This window comes from Salvelinus sp. IW2-2015, linkage group LG4q.2 (genome assembly GCF_002910315.2).
Source record: "Salvelinus sp. IW2-2015 linkage group LG4q.2, ASM291031v2, whole genome shotgun sequence".
Lineage (NCBI taxonomy): Eukaryota > Metazoa > Chordata > Actinopteri > Salmoniformes > Salmonidae > Salvelinus > Salvelinus sp. IW2-2015.
Genome location: NC_036843.1, coordinates 14,189,363 through 14,206,666, shown reverse-complemented (window position 1 = coordinate 14,206,666; position 17,304 = coordinate 14,189,363). Strand labels below are relative to the sequence as shown.

At 43.0% G+C, this 17,304-nt stretch overlaps 1 protein-coding gene across 1 annotated transcript in view; it reads left to right on the top strand.

Moving 5' to 3' along the window:
* The window catches only part of kiaa1109 (KIAA1109 ortholog), a 92,149-nt gene that overhangs the window by 56,642 nt on the left and 18,203 nt on the right, over nucleotides 1-17,304 (top strand). Inside the window, 18 exon segments of the mRNA XM_070443383.1 lie at nucleotides 239-289; nucleotides 822-1,028; nucleotides 1,323-1,558; nucleotides 1,740-1,984; nucleotides 5,821-5,926; nucleotides 6,029-6,126; nucleotides 6,236-6,424; nucleotides 6,518-6,686; nucleotides 6,806-7,017; nucleotides 9,451-9,649; nucleotides 9,957-10,016; nucleotides 10,202-10,425; nucleotides 13,409-13,609; nucleotides 14,182-14,312; nucleotides 14,413-14,536; nucleotides 14,661-14,773; nucleotides 14,896-14,986; nucleotides 15,373-15,426. Coding sequence (XP_070299484.1) covers nucleotides 239-289; nucleotides 822-1,028; nucleotides 1,323-1,558; nucleotides 1,740-1,984; nucleotides 5,821-5,926; nucleotides 6,029-6,126; nucleotides 6,236-6,424; nucleotides 6,518-6,686; nucleotides 6,806-7,017; nucleotides 9,451-9,649; nucleotides 9,957-10,016; nucleotides 10,202-10,425; nucleotides 13,409-13,609; nucleotides 14,182-14,312; nucleotides 14,413-14,536; nucleotides 14,661-14,773; nucleotides 14,896-14,986; nucleotides 15,373-15,426 — 2,710 coding nt within the window.

Here is a 17,304-nt window from a genome sequence, read left to right as displayed (position 1 = left end):
ACTGTGTGAGTAATTCCTACAGTTACTTCACTCTAAACAAATCCTAGAAATATTCAAAGGACTGCACATATTCGGCTGGCAACACTGGAAATACTTTTGGCAGTTGAAGAATGGTGAATAAGTATTCTAATCTAGTCTGTTGTCTCCATATATCTCTGCGTGAATGTTCTATCTCATTTGCTCTCTTTTTTTTGCTTTTTTTACTTCCCCTGGATTTCTCTTCCATCGTCTTGAATAGACTGGAGGATTTCCCTACATCTCCTACCAGCACTGCCAAACAAGAGTTTCTGTATGTGTTTATAACTACTGCACCTTGGCACATCATAACAATGCCACAGTACTGTAGTACTAAGTTTAGGACAGCTTTCATTTTATCTCGAGCCTGTGGTACCCCAGTGTTTTGTCAGTGTACAGCTCTAGTTATGTTATTCTCCCTCTTCATGTTAGTCTGATAATCACCCACTCCTTTTCTCCTCTGTTTCTGTGTTCCTTCCTTTATGTGTATGGCGGGTAGATCATCTTTAAAGATCAGCCATATGACAGCGATTCCTCCTGTAATCGTGATCAATATTATTATTTTGTTTGTTTTTTGTTGATAATTTAGGCAATGTAATGCAAGGTCATATAGAACCCTGTAGTTCTTATGCCCCCATAACATGGTTGTTGTTGTGTGCCTGTTAATGTTAAGTGTGCTTGTTGTGTCTAACATGACCCAAACAAGCATTTTTGTACATTGTTGTTGTTCTATCGACGTTGTCCTGTGTTAACCTGTAGTCAAACAGTCATATTTGGAACGCTGACACTCTGCTCTACCATTCCAGAACAGTTGTGAAATGCAACATAGCGAAGTCCCAGGCCCTGTACAGCGCCCAGCGGGGCCTAAAGAACAATAACGCCGCTGTGTTCAAGGTGGGCGCCATCATGATCAACATCCCCCAGCACCCAGCCACGCTGCACAGCATGATGGTCCGCAGCTCCCACCAGCTCTCCAAGCAGATCTCCGACCTCATCCGCCAGCCATCCAGCGTGTGAGTCTCAGGGAGGAAATGGTTGGATTATTCATAAGTTGTATTATATATACTTTGAGTCCCATTGAAATCTATAGGTATCTCCTAGGGGAGCCCCGGCCATGAATTGGGGCTGAGTAGGCAGAACTGCTTGCTCAGTGTGGTCCTCACCAAAAGGATCCTGTATGAGAGGAAAGCACTTCAGTGAATCGTAACATTTAGAGAAGAAACCATAATTTCCTTTCCTCTGTATCTCCTTCATGGACTAAGCAATACTTGTCTTCTTCATTCCGAACTACGTTCTTTTCTCTGTAGGCCACCCTCCAACAGGGAGGACACTCCCACCCCTCAGCCCTCTGACAAGGCGTCCAGCATCAACCAGACTCCTGTGGAGGCCAACGAGTTCCCCCAGCTGCCGGAGGGGCTGGAGAAGAAGCCCATCGTCCTCAAGTTCAGTGCCATGATGGACGGCATCACCATAGGAGCGGCCCTGCTGCCCTCCCTCAAGGCTGAGTACAAGATGGGCCGCATGAAGAGCCACGGCATGACAGGTAGCGTAGCACCAAGCTTTAACCCCTGATTTAGGTAATGGGATATTGTATTTGTATTACTGTGTATGTACATGATGTTACTATTTGTGAAATGGCAATGTTTTCTTAATTTCCTCTGAGTTGATTGATAAAGTTATTGACTTCAATTGGACTTCCTCATCCTTGTTTGTTCTCTGTGCAGGAGCCCAGACAAGGTTCACGTTTGAGCTGCCCAACCACAAGCTATGTTTTCAGTCCAAGGTGTCTCCGGTGGACACCATGTCCGCCATGCCCCCCTCGGCCAGCCTCAACCTCCCGCCAGTCACCATGTCCGGAGAGTACATCATGGAGGACCACGAGGGCCACTCGGATTTCACAGACGACTTCCCAATCCCCATGAAGCAGGGAAACTACCTCCAGGGGAATTACCTGCGCTGTGTGGCTGAGGTGAGGCTGCCACAGTCAAGTAGAGTAGCTCCAGTATTCCTGACTATACTTTTTATACATACATACATACATACATACATACATACATACATACACTACCGTTCTGATTAAAGAAGCAATTAAACTGACCGCCTTTAGACTAGTTGTGTATCTGGAGCATCAGCATTTGTGGGTTCGATTACATGCTCAAAATGGCCAGAAACAAAGAACTTTCTTCTGAAACTCGTCAGTCTATTCTTGTTCTGAGAAATGAAGGCTATTCCATGCGAGAAATGGCCAAGAAGCTGAAGATCACGTACAACGCTGTGTACTACTCCCTTCACAGAACAGCTCAAACTGTCTCTAACCAGAATAGAAAGAGACGTGGGAGGCCCCGGTGCACAACTGAGTAAGAGGACAAGTACATTAGAGTTTCTAGTTTGAGAAACAGACGCCTCAAGTCCTCAACTGGCAGCTTCATTAAATAGTACCCGCAAACACCAGTCTCAAAGTCAACAGTGAAGAGGCGACTCCGGGATGCTGGCCTTCGAGGCAGAGTTCCTCTGTCCAGTCTGTTCTTTTGCCCATCTTGATCTTTTCTTTTTATTGGCAGGTCTGACATATGGCTTTTTCTGTGCAACTTTGTATGTTATACATACATACATACATGAGGAAAAAAGTATTTGATCCCTGCTGATTTGTACGTTTGCCCACTGACAAAGAAATTATCAGTCTATAATTTAATGGTAGTTTATTTGAACAGTGAAGACAGAATAACAACAAAATATCCAGAAAAATGCATGTCAAAAATGTTATAAATTGATTTCATTTTAATGAGGGAAATAAGTATTGACCCTTCTCAATCAAAAAGATTTCTGGCTCCAGGTGTCTTTCATACAGGAAGAACGGAGATTAGGAGCACACTCTTAAAGGGTGTCCTAATCTCAGTTTCTTACCTGTATAAAAGATACCTGTCCACAGAACAATCAATCAATCAGATTCCAAACTCTCCACCATGCCAAGACCAAAGAGCTCTCCAAGGATGTCGGGACAAGATTGTAGACCTACACAAGCTGGAATGGGCTACAAGCCATCGCCAAGCAGCTTGTTAGAAGCTGACAACAGTTCTTTGATTTTTCGCAAATGAAAAACACAAAAGAACTGTCAATCTCCCCAGCCTGGGGCCATGCAAGATCTCACTCGTGGAGTTGCAATGATCATGAGAACGGTGAGGAATCAGCCAGAACTACACAGGAGGATCTTGCAATGATCTCAAGGCAGCTGGGACCATAGTCATCAAGAAACAATTGGTAACACACTATGCCGTGAAGAGACTGAAATCCTGCAGCGCCCGCAAGGTCCCCTGCTCAAGAAAGCACATATACACCCCGTCGTAATTGCCAATGAACATCTGAATGATTCAGAGGACAACTGGGTGAACGTGTTGTGGTCAGATGAGACCAAAATGGAGTTCTTTGGCATCAACCCAACTTGCCGTGTTTGGAGGAGGAGGAATGCTGCCTATGACCCCAAGAAACCATCCCACCGTCAAACATGGAGGTGAAACATTATGCTTTGGGGTGTTTTCTGCTTAAAGGGACAGGACAACTTCACCGCATCAAAGGGACGATGGACGGGGCCATGTACCGTCAAATCTTGGGTGAAAACCTCCTTCCCTCAGCCAGGGTATTGAAAATGGGTCGTGGATGGGATTCCAGCATGACAATGACCCAAAACATACGGCCAAGGCAACAAAGGAGTGGCTCAAGAAGAAGCACATTAAGGTCCTGGAGTGGCCTAGCCAGTCTCCAGACCTTAATCCATAGAAAATCTGTGGAGGGAGCTGAAGGTTCGAGCCAAACGTCAGCCTCGAAACCTTAATGACTTGAAGAAGATCTGCAAAGAGGAGTGGGACAAAAATCCCTCTGAGATGTGTGCAAACCTGGTGGCCAACTACAAGAAACGTCTGACCTCTGTGATTGCCAACAAGGGTTTGCCACCCAGTACTAAGTCATGTTTTGCAGAGGGGTCAAATACTTATTTCCTCATTAAAATGCAAATCAATTCATAACATTTTTGACATGCGTTTTTCTGGATTTTTTGTTGATATTCTGTCTCTCACTGTTCAAAAAACCTACCATTAAAATTATAGACTGATAATTTCTTTGTCAGTGGGCAAACGTCAAAATCAGCAGGGGATCAAATACTTTTCCCTCACTGTACATACATACATACATACATACTACATACATATCATACATACATACATACATACAGTTGAAGTCGGAAGTTTACATACACTTAGTTGGTGTCATTAAAACTTTTTCAACCACTCCACAATTTCTTGTTAACAACTATATGCAAGTCGGTTAGGACATCTACTTTGTGCATTACACAAGTAATTTTTCCAACAATTGTTTACTGACAGATTATTTAACTTATATTTCACTATCACAATTCCAGTGGGTCAGAAGTTTAAATACACTAAGTTGACTGTGCCTTTAAACAGCTTGGAAAATTGCAGAAAATGATGTCATGGCTTTAGAAGCTTCTGATAGGCTAATTGACATAATTTGAGTCAATTGGAGATGTACCTGTGGATGTATTTCAAGGCCTACATTCAAACTCAGTGCCTCTTTGCTTGACATCATGGGAAAATCAAAAGAAATCAGCCAAGACCTCAGAAAAATAATTGTAGACCTCCACAAGTCTGGGTCATCCTTGGGAGCAATTTCCGAACGCCTGAAGGTACCACGTTCATCTGTACAAACAATAGTACGCAAATATAAACACCATGGGACCACGCAGCCATCATACCGGTCAGGAAGGAGTCGCGTTCCGTCTCCTAGAGATGAATGTACTTTGGTGCGAAAAGTGCAAATCAACCTTGTGAAGATGCTGGAGGAAACGGGTACAAAAGTATCTATATACACAGTAAAATGAGTTCTATATCGACATAACCTGAAAGGCCGCTCAGCAAGGAAGAAGCCACTGCTCCAAAACCGCCATAGAAAATGTTTAAATGTTAATTGTTTTTATTTTAAAGGCACACTTAAACAATATGGCTACCACAGCATTCTGCAGCGATACGCCATCCCATCTGGTTTGCGCTTAGAGGGATTATCATTTGTTTTTCAACAGGACAATGACCCAACACACCTCCAGGCTGTGTAGCGGCTATTTGTCCAAGAAGGAGAGTGATAGAGTGCTGCATCAGATGACCTGGCCTCCACAATCACCCGACCTCAACCCAATTGAGATGGTTTGGGATGAGTTGGACCTCACAGTGAAGGAAAAGCAGCCAACAAGTGCTCAGCATATGTGGGAACTCCTTCAAGACTGTTGGAAAAGCATACCAGGTGAAGCTGGTTGAGAGAATGCCAAGTGTGCAAAGCTGTCAAGGCAAAGGGTGGCTACTTTGAAGAATCCTCTAACACAGTTGCAGTTCTTGACACCGGTGTTCTTAATGTTTTGTATGCTCAGTGTATTTGTGGTGAGCACTCAGTCCGTTTGACCTGACGAAGATCCTTGTGGATTGAAACATTGTCAATAAAGCCAGGGCTCTACGCTGACCTTTTTTACAAGGAGAACGTGTGCACCTAAGTTGAAGAATGTAGGCCCACACAAAGAAATTTAGGAGAACAATTACAAATATTTGAGGTAATAAAGATAGAATCCTTAATTTTTCTAGGTACACTGGTGCTCCTAAATAAAAATGTCAGTTCGCACAGCAAAATATTTAGGCGCATATGCGAGTAAAATGGTCACATTGTAGAGCCCTGAAATGTGGTAATTGTGAGCATATTCAGTTTGCATGCCTTTGTTATTTTCATTGATTTCAATCCCCCTTCACCTAGATTGGTTCTTTTGAGCACAACCTCACAACGGACCTCCTGAACCACCTGGTGTTCCTGCAGAAGGTTTTCATGAAGGAAGTCAATGAGGTCATCCAGAAAGTATCAGGTCTGTCCCGCTGTATAACACAAGAACACTGAAAGTTGTTGATGTTGTGTTTCAGTATTTTGCTTAGACACTTTGGGTAAATGCTTGTTTGTGTCTATGCAGGAGGAGAGCAGCCCATCCCTCTATGGAATGAGCACGACATCTCGACAGATGCTGACAAGCCCAAGATTCTGCTTTACTCACTCAGTCTGATGTTTAAGGTACCAGTATTTAAAACAAGAAATGTGCTGCAGTTTACATTCTTGTTACTTATTGCTTCAGTACGGGAAAGAAACTGATGACTTTTTCCTGAATTCTTGTGGTTTGCAGGGGATCCAGATGACAGCCACCACTCCATCCATGAGAGCGGTGCGCTTCGAGACAGGGCTGATAGAGCTGGAGCTCTCCAACAGGATCCAATGTAAAGCCCAGCCCGGCGGCAGCAGCAGTTACCTCAAACTGTTTGGGAAGTGCCAAGTGGACCTGAACCTCGCCCTGGGCCAGATAGTCAAACACCAGGTAGGCTACAGCAAATCAATATAGGTTGTGTTAGTTTCTATTGGCTGCTGCAATCAGGTTTTGTTAGATATAACCCTTTTTTTTTCTCCACAGGTTTATGAGGAGGCAGGTTCAGACTTTCACCAGGTGGCCTACTTCCGCACTCGTATTGGCTTACGGAACGCCCTTCAGGAGGAGATTAGTGGCTCCTCAGACAAAGAGGCAGTCCTCATCACACTCAACCGGCCAATCGTCTTTGCTCAGCCTGTGGCTTTTGACAGAGGTCAGGTCTTGATAATAGACTATGTTTTCTAATTCTCAAAATAAAAATGTCTAAATCGTATAACCTCCAACAAAATCGTCTATAGTGAAACGTCATCCCTGTTTCCCTTATCATTGCAGCTGTACTCTTCTGGCTGAACTACAAGGCGGCCTATGACAACTGGAATGAGCAGCGTCTGGCACTGAACAAAGACATTCACATGGCCACCAAGGAGGTGGTGGACAAGCTGCCGGGCATCCAGCAGACCTCTGCCCAGGCCTTCAGCACCCTGTTCCTGCAGCTCACCGTCAACGACCTGGGAATCTGTCTGCCCATCACCAACACCTCACTGGTAGGAGGAGAATGATGATCTGAACAATGATTTTTGCAACCAAAGATTGCATATATGTTTTAAGGAGAAAACCTTTGCAATGCGGCATGTTAAAATGGTGTGGGATTTTTTTTTTTACCCCAACCCTGACAGTGCTCCATTTTGTCTTATACACTTAGACCCATTTTGTCTTAGATTCTGTTTCAGATCCTGTCCTGGAACTGTTTGTGTGTTTATATTCATATGAGCTAAATTGTAAGAAATATGCTTGTCTGAAAGTGGCACTCTCTGTGAGTAGTCATCAAATCATAGGTAATTTCATTCCCTAAAGAACTGATCCAAATTGTCTTGTTTTTTTTCTCAACCATTCTCACAATCCTTCATTGATTTTATTTAAATATAGTTAGCTATACAGAATAAAAATATAAACGCAACAATTTCAACAATTTTACTGAGTTAGTTTATATAAGGAAATAAATCCATTTAAATAAATTCATTAGGCCCTAACCTATGGATTTCACATTACTGGGCAGGGGCGTGTCCATGGGTGGGCTTAGGAAGGCATTGGCACACCAGTCAGTATGAGTTTTTCCCCACAAAAGCGCTTTATTACAAATGGAAATACTCCTCAGTTTCATCAGCTGTCCGGTTGGCTGGTCTCAGATGATCCCTCAGGTGAAGAAGCCGGATGTGGTCCTAGGCTGGCGTGGTTACAACCAAATTCTCAAAAACGATGTTGGAGGCAGCTTGGTAGAGATATGAACATTCAATTCTATTGCAACAGCTCTGGTGGAGATTCCTGCAGTCAGCCTATTGCACGCTGCCTCAAAACTTGAGACATCTGTGGCATTGTGTTGTGTGACAAAACTGCACGTTTTAGAGTGGCCATACGGTGCATCTGTCTAATGATCATGCTGTTTATTCAGCTTCTTGATATACCACACCTTTCAGGTGGATGGATTATCTTGGCAAAGGGGAAATGCTCACTAACAGGGATGTAAACAAATTAGTGCCCAACATTTGAGAGAAATAAGCTTATTGTGCTTATGGAACATTTCTGGGATCTGTTATTTCCGCTCATGAAACATGGAACCAACACTTTACATGTTGCGTTTATAGTTTTGTTCAGTGTATATATAGCTCTCTGCAGTAGTATGTAGCTGTATATATGTAATTAGACATACCTTGATGAACTTGGAAATGTAGCAAACATGGGAATGGTGGAGAAATGTTTGTCAGTGCAGTGACCTCCTTTGTATTAGCAGCAAATTACAAAATGTATCCAAGATAAATATCTTCATAAATGCTAAAGATTGCATTTATGACTTGGTGAATGACTGACTGATATAGGAAAATAGTTATTGGGGATTAATCAAAGTTAGAATTTGATGACTACATCCACTGTCCCTGGTGAGTTCTCCTACAAGTTAGTTAAAGTTATAATTGTATCCCTTATCTCCATAGAAAGGACATATACCAGGTTTCGAAGGCATCCGCTCTGAAGCTGGGGCCAGCAGATCTGTAGGCCAGAAAAAATATGCACGAAAAGTAACCTTACAACCTATTCAATCTCTTTTGAACACTTGTGTGATGTTATTCAGCGGTCTTACTGCTTTACTTGTAACAACCTGTCATTAGTGTTTATGATGCAGTCTTAACACAATGCTGACATAACAGGTTATGGCAGTTTACAACCAACCATTTTATTGATACTACTGGGATAACTTAATTTAAGCTTGAAATGGTTTGACTGGTTTAACGTCTCACCGTTTCAAGAATCTTAAATGGTTACTGTCAATTGGCACAGATATTCTATTGTTTTCATGTATCATGGAGTGTTATGGCACGCACAATGTCACACTTGCATCAACTATGCAACATTTGATAACAGGCTGCAACTAAATGGGTGTTTCCAAGGAGCAATGTGTTTTTCAACATTACACACAGGCACGTTTCCTATTCTCAGTAACCTACTTTATTTGAGGGTCTGCCAATAAACAATTATTACGTTGTTTTTAACCATTTGTAAACCATTATATTATTAAGGGGGTTTGTGCATTTTTAAACACCTTTTAACTGCCATTTCCTGCAATCTAAAGCAAAAAAATACTATTAGGGTGTGGTGCCTGGCCTTGATAACAAATAAAGTAACTTATTTTTATATAATTAATTTTTTACATAGTGGTGTAGCCGAACAACAAGGTGGCGCAACGCCCCTCTTACATTATTTGAGGTGAACCCTTTGTGTGTGTGTGTGTGTGTCGACTTCATTTAATTGTTAACAAACTATTTAATAGTGTTTATAGGCAGACTGTCAAATAAAATGTTACCATTAAGCCTTTAACTATTTCCAACAAACGACTGACACTTCAGCCTAAATATTATCCCTGTGTAAGATTTATCTGATGGCCTAACTGTAACATCTTACTCCACCTTTAAACCTCCATCTCACAGGCAAACCACAGCATTGACTTTGACACTGGCTCGGCCCTGGTGCTAACCATCGAGAGCACGCTGATCACCGCTTGCTCCTCTGAGTCGCTGGTCAGCAAGGGCCACTTCAAGAACTTCTGCATCCGCTTTGCCGAGGGCTTTGAGACGTCCTGGGACGACTGGAAGCCCGAGATCCGAGGAGACATGATCATGAACGCCTGTGAGTGATTGGACCGCGAAATGTTGACTTTTACATGCAGACTGGGATTGAAAAAAGCATGAAAATAGGATTGCTTGTCTGTATTTAGAGCTGGGCCTGGGAAAGCTGAGTTTTGAAGTTTAAGAATAAGTAGATAAAATTACATAGGGAAGGTCTTCAGCTTCACCCAAATACTGTGTATCAAACGGACCAATACCTTTTGATATTCCACCCTAATTAAGGTCTACTTGTGCCCTACTTGCAGTGTGGTCCCCTACACTGTGCTGTTCCCCTTTTTGATGTAATGTTGTTTGTTTTGCTGTTGTAGGTGTTGTTCCTGATGGCACATATGAAGTCTGCTCCAGAACCACAGGCCAGCCGTCAGCAGGTAATGCACTGATAATGAGCATCGAACCTTGTGTTTATTATGAAAGGGGTCAGTGTGAACATTGTCAGGCTGTTATCCAAGACACAGCACAGCTGTTTTCTACTTCTCTGTGAACAAGATTTTTGTATTGTGTGATAGATGGATTTAGTGTAGGGTAATATTCTCTCTCCCTCTACGACCCTCAGAAAGCAGCAGTGCGGGCACCTGGGCACTGAACGTGCTGTGGAAGATGTGTGGTATCGATGTCCACATGGACCCCAACATCGGCAAGCGGCTCAACGCCCTGGGCAACACGCTGACATCGCTGACGGGCGAGGAGGACGTGGACGACATCGCTGACCTCAACTCCATCAACATGGTGGACTCTGATGAGGATGAGGCCGACACCATGTCGCCCACCATCCATATGGTCAGTCTTTGCCTAAACATGATAACCATGCTGAATATTTGTATAAATCACTTTGAACATGTGAATTGTATACTGAACAAAAATATAAACACAACATGTAAAGCGTTGGTCCCATGTTTCATGAGCTGAAATGGAAGATCCTAGACATTTTCCATACACACAAAAAGTTTATTTCTCAAATTATGTGCACAAATTTCTTTACATCCCTGTTCGTGAGCATTTCTCTTTTGCCAAGTTAATCCATCTACCTGACAGGTGTGGCATATCAAGAAGCTGATTAAACAGCATGATCATTACATAGGTACACCTTGTGCTGGGGGACAATAAAAGGCCACTCTAAAATAAGCAGTTTTGTCACACAACACAATGCCACAGATGTCTCAAGTTTTGAGGGAGTGTGCAATTTCCATGCTGACTGCAGGTATGTCCACCAGAGCTGTCGCCAGAGAATTGAATGTTCATTGCACTACCATAAGCCTCATTCAACATCGTTTTATAGAATTTGTCAGTACGTCCAACCGGTCTCACAACCGCAGACCATGTGTAACCATGCCAACCAAGGACCTCCACATCTGTCTTCTTCACCTACAAGATCATCTGAGACCAGCCACCCGGACAGCTAATGAAACTATGAGTATGCACAACCAAAGAATTTCTGCAAAAACTGTCAAACCATATCAGGTATGCTCATCTACATGCTCGTCGTCCTCACCGTGGTCTTGACCTGACTGCAGTTCAGTGTCGTAACTGACTTCAGTGGGCATATACTCACCTTCGATGGTCATTGGAAAAGTGTGCTCGTCACGGATGAACTGTAGCGGGCAGATGGCAGACAGCGTAGTGTGTGTGAGTGGTTTGCTGATGTCAACTTTGAACAGAGTTCCCCTTGGTGGCGGTGGGGTTATGGTATGGACAAGCTTAAGCTACGGACAACGAACACAATTGAATTTTATTGATGTCAATTTGAATGTACAGAGATACAGTGACGAGATCCTGAGGCCCATTGTCGTGCCATTCATCCGCCGCCATCACCTCATGTTTCAGCATGATAATGCACGGCCCCATGTCGCAAGGATTTGTACACAATTCCTGGAAGCTAAAAATGTCCCAGTTCTTCCATGGCCTGCTTACTCACCAGACATGTCACCCATTGAGCATGTTTGGGATGCTCTGGATCGACGTGTTGGATAGCGTGTTCCAGTTCCTGCAAATATCCAGCAACTTCGCACAGCCATTGAAGAGGACTGGGACAACATTCCACAGGCCACAATCAACAGCCTGATCAACTCTATGCGAATGAGATGTCGCGCTGCTTTGAGGCAAATGGTGGTCACACCAGATAGTGACTGGTTTTCTGATCCACGCCCCTACTTCTTTTTTTAAGGTACAATTACTTGACCAAAAGTATGTGGACACCTGCTCGTCAAACATCTCATTCCAAAATCATGGGCATTAATATGAAGTTGGTCCCTCCTTTGCTGCTATAACAGCCTCCACTCTTCTGGGAAGGCTTTTCACTAAATGTTGGAACATTGCTGCTGGGACATGCTTCCATTCAGCCACAAGAACATTAGTGTGGTTGGGCACTGATGTTGGGCAATTAGGCCTGGCTCGCAGTCGGCGTTCCAATTCATCCTAAAGGTGTTCGATGGGGTTGAGGTCAGGGCTCTATGCAGGCCAGTCAAATTCTTCCACACCGATCTCGACAAACCATTTCTGTATGGACCTCGCTTTGTGCACGGGGGTATTGTCATGCTGAAACAGGAAATGGCCTTCTCCAAACTATTGCCACAAAATTGTCAAGAATGTCATTGTATGCTGTAGCGTTAACATTTCCCTTCACTGGAACTAAGGCAACCTAGCCCGAACCATGAAAAACAGCCCCAGACCATTATTCCTCCTCCTACCAAACTTTACAATTGGCACTATGCATTGGGGCAGGTAGTGTTCTCCTGACATCAGCCAAACCCAGATGGTGAAGCGTGATTCATCACTCCAGAGAACGCGTTTCCACTTTCCAGTGTTCAATGGCGGTGAGCTTCACACCACTCCAGCCGACGCTTGGCATTGCGCATGGTGATCTTAGGCTTGTTTGCGGCTGCTCGGCCATGGAAAACCATTTCATGAAACTCCTGACATTGCTTCCAGAAGCAGTTTGAACTCTGTAGTGAGTCTTGCAACCGAGGACAGAAGATTTGTACGCGTTTCAGCACTTGCCGGTCCAGTTCTGTGAGCTTGTGTGGCCTACCACTTTGGGGCTGAGCTGTTGTTGCTCCTAGACTTTTCCACTTCACCATAAAAGCACTTACAGGTGATACAGGGCAGCTCTAGCAGGACAGAAATTTGACAAACTGACTTGTTGGAAAGGTGGCATCCTATGACAGTGCCACGTTGAATGTCACTGAGCTCTTCAGTAAGGCCATTCTACTGCCAATGTTTGTCTATGGAGATTGCATGGCTGTGTACTTGATTATACTTCTGTCAGCAACAGGTGTGCCTGAAATGGACAAATCCACACATTTGAAGGGGTGTCTACATACTTTTGTATATATAGTGTATCTGACCAACAAATGCATATCTGTATTCCAATCATGAAATCCATGGTTTAATTTATTTATTTCAATTGACTGATTTGCTTATATGAACTGTAACTCCGTAAAATCGTTGGAATTGTTGCATAAGTCTGAGTGTGTTAATACCCTGTTAGAGTTTGCTAATACCTGTGATTCTATTGCAGTACAACCACGAGACGGTTTAAAAGACTGTTTGTGTAAGAGATTATTGTAGCTCTGTGTGGGTGTAAAAACCCTAAGTCTGTGTCAAAAATGTAAAAATGCACTGTGCGTGTTAAGGCTTTGCATATCTGTTCAAGCCACGTTAACCCCTTCCAGCCACTGTGACAGCGCTAAAAGCTATCCAAGCTATCTAAGTCCATGCACCCAGTTGAACCTTGCCTTGGGTGTATCCTTACCGTTGCTTGCAGGGGAGCCCAGAGGGAGAGTGCAGCAGCCCAAGGCTCAGTCCCAGACTCACGTTCAGGAAGCGGCTAGTAAACAGCATCCTGGGCCTGAAAAGCCCCAGTGTCCAGAGCGTCTCGGTACCAGCCGACTACCTAAGCGACTATTCTCCTCCCCAGTCCAGAGGGAACAGGACCAGGGCTCCCAGACCCATATCCTGGGGATGTGTATGTACTGCCCCACCCTTTAGTCTCCTATCTAATGGGCCCCACAATCACGTTTAGGGTGGCATTAAGTCTCTATCGTCCATGTTTCAAGCTGCAGAATAGATTTCAATTGCTAAATTACACCATGAAATGTGGTAATCTCAGAGGGCAAACAAAATTCTATCACTTAGCAATTGACTTCGTGGGGTTTAAGCACTTATGGTTCCCTTGTCACCTGGTTACACATGTTGTAATTACTTCCTTATCTGAGAATTGGGTCATCAATTGGTCTCAAGGATTATGGTGATGGTGACTTCCATTTTGTGTATTTCTCTGCTGTTTATGTGTGTGTATAACTTGATTATTGGTGTGAGTATAAAATGTGGATTAGGTGATGAGCTATGTAACTTTGGTGTAATAATTCATGCTTGGTTTAATACTTTTTTTGTGGTGTAATACAGTAACCCAGGTTGGTGGAGGTGTAATCTAATTCAGGTTATTTAATGTTGGTAATCTAGGTTATATAAATAACCAAACATTCTGTGGTGTAATATGTGAATTACAGGGTATCATTTGTCCTCTATACTCCACAGGAGACCATAGACCTCAGGCGGCAGACGGCAGTGGGCAACCAGATCTTGGATCCCAGAAGGGGGAAGTTAAACAAAAGAATAGTGGACATCAGAGAGCTGAACGAGCAGGCCAAAGTCATTGATGACCTCAAGTAAGAGTTCTTCATGTCAAATGCAATTGTAACCTCATGTTGTATATTTTATCACCTAAAACAAGGTTCAATCATGTTTTCCTTTCCCACCCTTCAACAGGAAACTGGGAGCGAGTGAAGGCACAATCAACCAGGAGATCCAGCGCTACCAGCAGCTGGAGTCTGTGGCCGTCAACGACATCAGGAGAGACGTGCGCAAGAAACTACGACGCTCCAGCATGAGGGTGAGAACGCATTTAATACCACCCTTTATTCTACTGGCATTTTCCGGTCTATAATGTAAAATGTCATTAACCTGAGCTGAAATGGAAAGGACACCATGACTGCTGATCATTGCTTTTCTACCAGGCTGCGTCTCTGAAGGACAAGTGGGGTCTGGGATACAAACCCAGCTATAACCGTTCCAAGAGCATCTCTACAGCAGCAGGGAGGCCTCCACTCAAAAGGATTGAACGCCAAAGGTACTGGAAGAGGAATCCTCGCTTGCAGCCGGAACCTAGCAGTCGTGGGGTCAATCAGGAATTCAGGAAGTGAATTGAATTTCCAATGGGTTGGATTGTTATTATTCTTATTTCCCTTTCAGTTCCAGAATAGGAGACGTTGATGACTTACCGGACATCAGAGTTGATGCGTCCTCCCCAGGACCGAGAGTCACCTTCAACATCCAGGACATGGTAGTGTATAGAAATAGTCCACAATAGTCTTCATGGTAGCTATTACCATGTAGACCCTGAGATACGGCTGTAAACAATAGGATTCTCCAAGATGGCAGCTGTACAGCAGCTGAAGAGAACTGGAGATGTGCAGCCCTGAGTTATGGCATCATTTCATCCTCCATGTCCTTGTTTGTTTTTCACTATGACAGGCCTCTTGACTGTGTGTGTGTCTAAACATTGTGGAAAAGCTCTATGTCAGCGGAAGCTAAGTGTTAACTTTTTCGCTTGCTTGTAGCTTGAGGGAGAGTTAAGTGTGCCTTTTTTGAGCGCAAAATCCCATCCTGAACATGCCATACTTTCATTTTCTGGATGGATTCCATTGTTCTCTTTCTGTTCAACTGAAGATTAATAATCAGGACTCTACAAACCGACCGGTCAGTCCAGGAGAAGTCTTCAAGGTATTTGTAAAACCCCCGAAAAACTATCCCGAACAAATGAAAATCCCAAAATAACCAGATTTTTTTCTCCTTCTAATAAATTGGTTAAAACTGAAAACGTGGACATTCCAAACAGGATGGTGGGATATAGGCTAGAACTATCAATCAATGCTTGATTGTCATATCTTGGTTTGAGTCATTCCTTGCCATCTTTAATAGCTAGAGATGAGCTAGTCAAGTGCACTCTAGTTAATAATTGTACGCATTCAAAATACAACTCTAATAGCAATATGGTCAGTAGGGAATAATATGTTCGGAATAACAAGGCTTTCAACTAGCCGTTGCCTCTGGTTATGTGTTACAAAGAAAACGATTTATTCACTGCATTGCTACAGTTACGTCATTGACAATATTTTTCTGCTACGTAGATATGGATAGACTATGCATGTGCATGTTAGTATACATGCATAGTATTCCATAGTATTCTATCAAATATAATTTTAACCACTTAGTACCTACATGCATAGTATGCTATGCATACTATGCATGCATGTATGCTATGCATGTATGCTATGCAAGTATGCTATGCATGTAGGTACTAAGTGGTTAAAATTATATTTGAATATTACAATTGATTCACACCTTCCCATCCTGTTATGGAATTCCATGTTGTTCCTAATCAACTTCCTTCAACCACAGATGTCTTTTCCTAACCACAGCAGCTATGCATGGCCAACTTCAAAACCTTAGGTTGTATAGTTTGAGCCTAAAACTGTAAACCCTTAGGTTGGCCAACCTCAGAATAAGTGTGCATCAAAGCCATGACTAGAGGTGACATTGAGTTTTTTTTCTTTCTTAGTTGGTGGTTGTTTATGACTAATACTGTCTTTTGTGAGGGCTTATAATGTCTTCTGTTTTGGGAGTTTGTCAGTTTCATCCACTGTCCTGAAACCAGATGTTGTCCTGCAGCTTCTTTCTACCCAGGTGTCTTCATCCTAACATCCTCCTCTTCATCTTCTTTATCTCTCACTCTGTATCTCCTATGTCCTCTCCCAGAGCATTGCATGATCTCTGAGCCTCCTGTGGGGCGAAAGAAACTTAACACACATAGCAACCTTGTATCCTCTAGTAATATATATTACATCTAGCAATAGCCATGACATTGGCCATGTTTAAATGTGTGTGTGTGTAGTACCAGTCAAATGTTTGGACACGCCTACTCATTCCAGGGTTTCTTAATTTTTTACTATTTTCTACATTGTAGAATAATAGTGAAGACATGAAATACTATGAAATAGCACATATGGAATCATGTAGTAACCAAAAACGTGTATATTTGAGGTTCTTCAAAGTAGCCACCCTTTGCCTTGATGACAGCTTTGCACACTCTTTGCATTCCTCTCAACCAGCTTCATGAGGTAGTCACCTGGAATGCATTTCAATTAACAGGTGTGCCTTGTTAATTTGTGGAATTTCTTTCCTTCCTAATGCGTTTGAGTCAATCAGTTGTGTTGTGACAAGGTAGGGTTGGTATATAGAAGATAGACCTATTTGGTAAAATACCAAGTCCATATTATGGCAAGAACAGCTCAAAAAAGCAAAGAGAAACAACAGTCCATCATTACTTTAAGACATGAAGGTCAGTCAATCCGGAAAATTTCAAGAACTTTGAAAGTGTCTTCAGTCGCAAAAACCATCAAGCGCTATGATGAAACTGGCTCTCATGAGGACCACCACAGGAAAGGAAGACCCAGAGTTACCTCTGCTGCAGAGGATAAGATCAATCGAGTTAACTGCACCTCAGATTGCAGCCCAAATAAATGCTTCACAGAGTTCAAGTAACAGACACATCTCAACATCAACTGTTCAGAGGAGACTGTGTGAATCAGGCCTTCATGG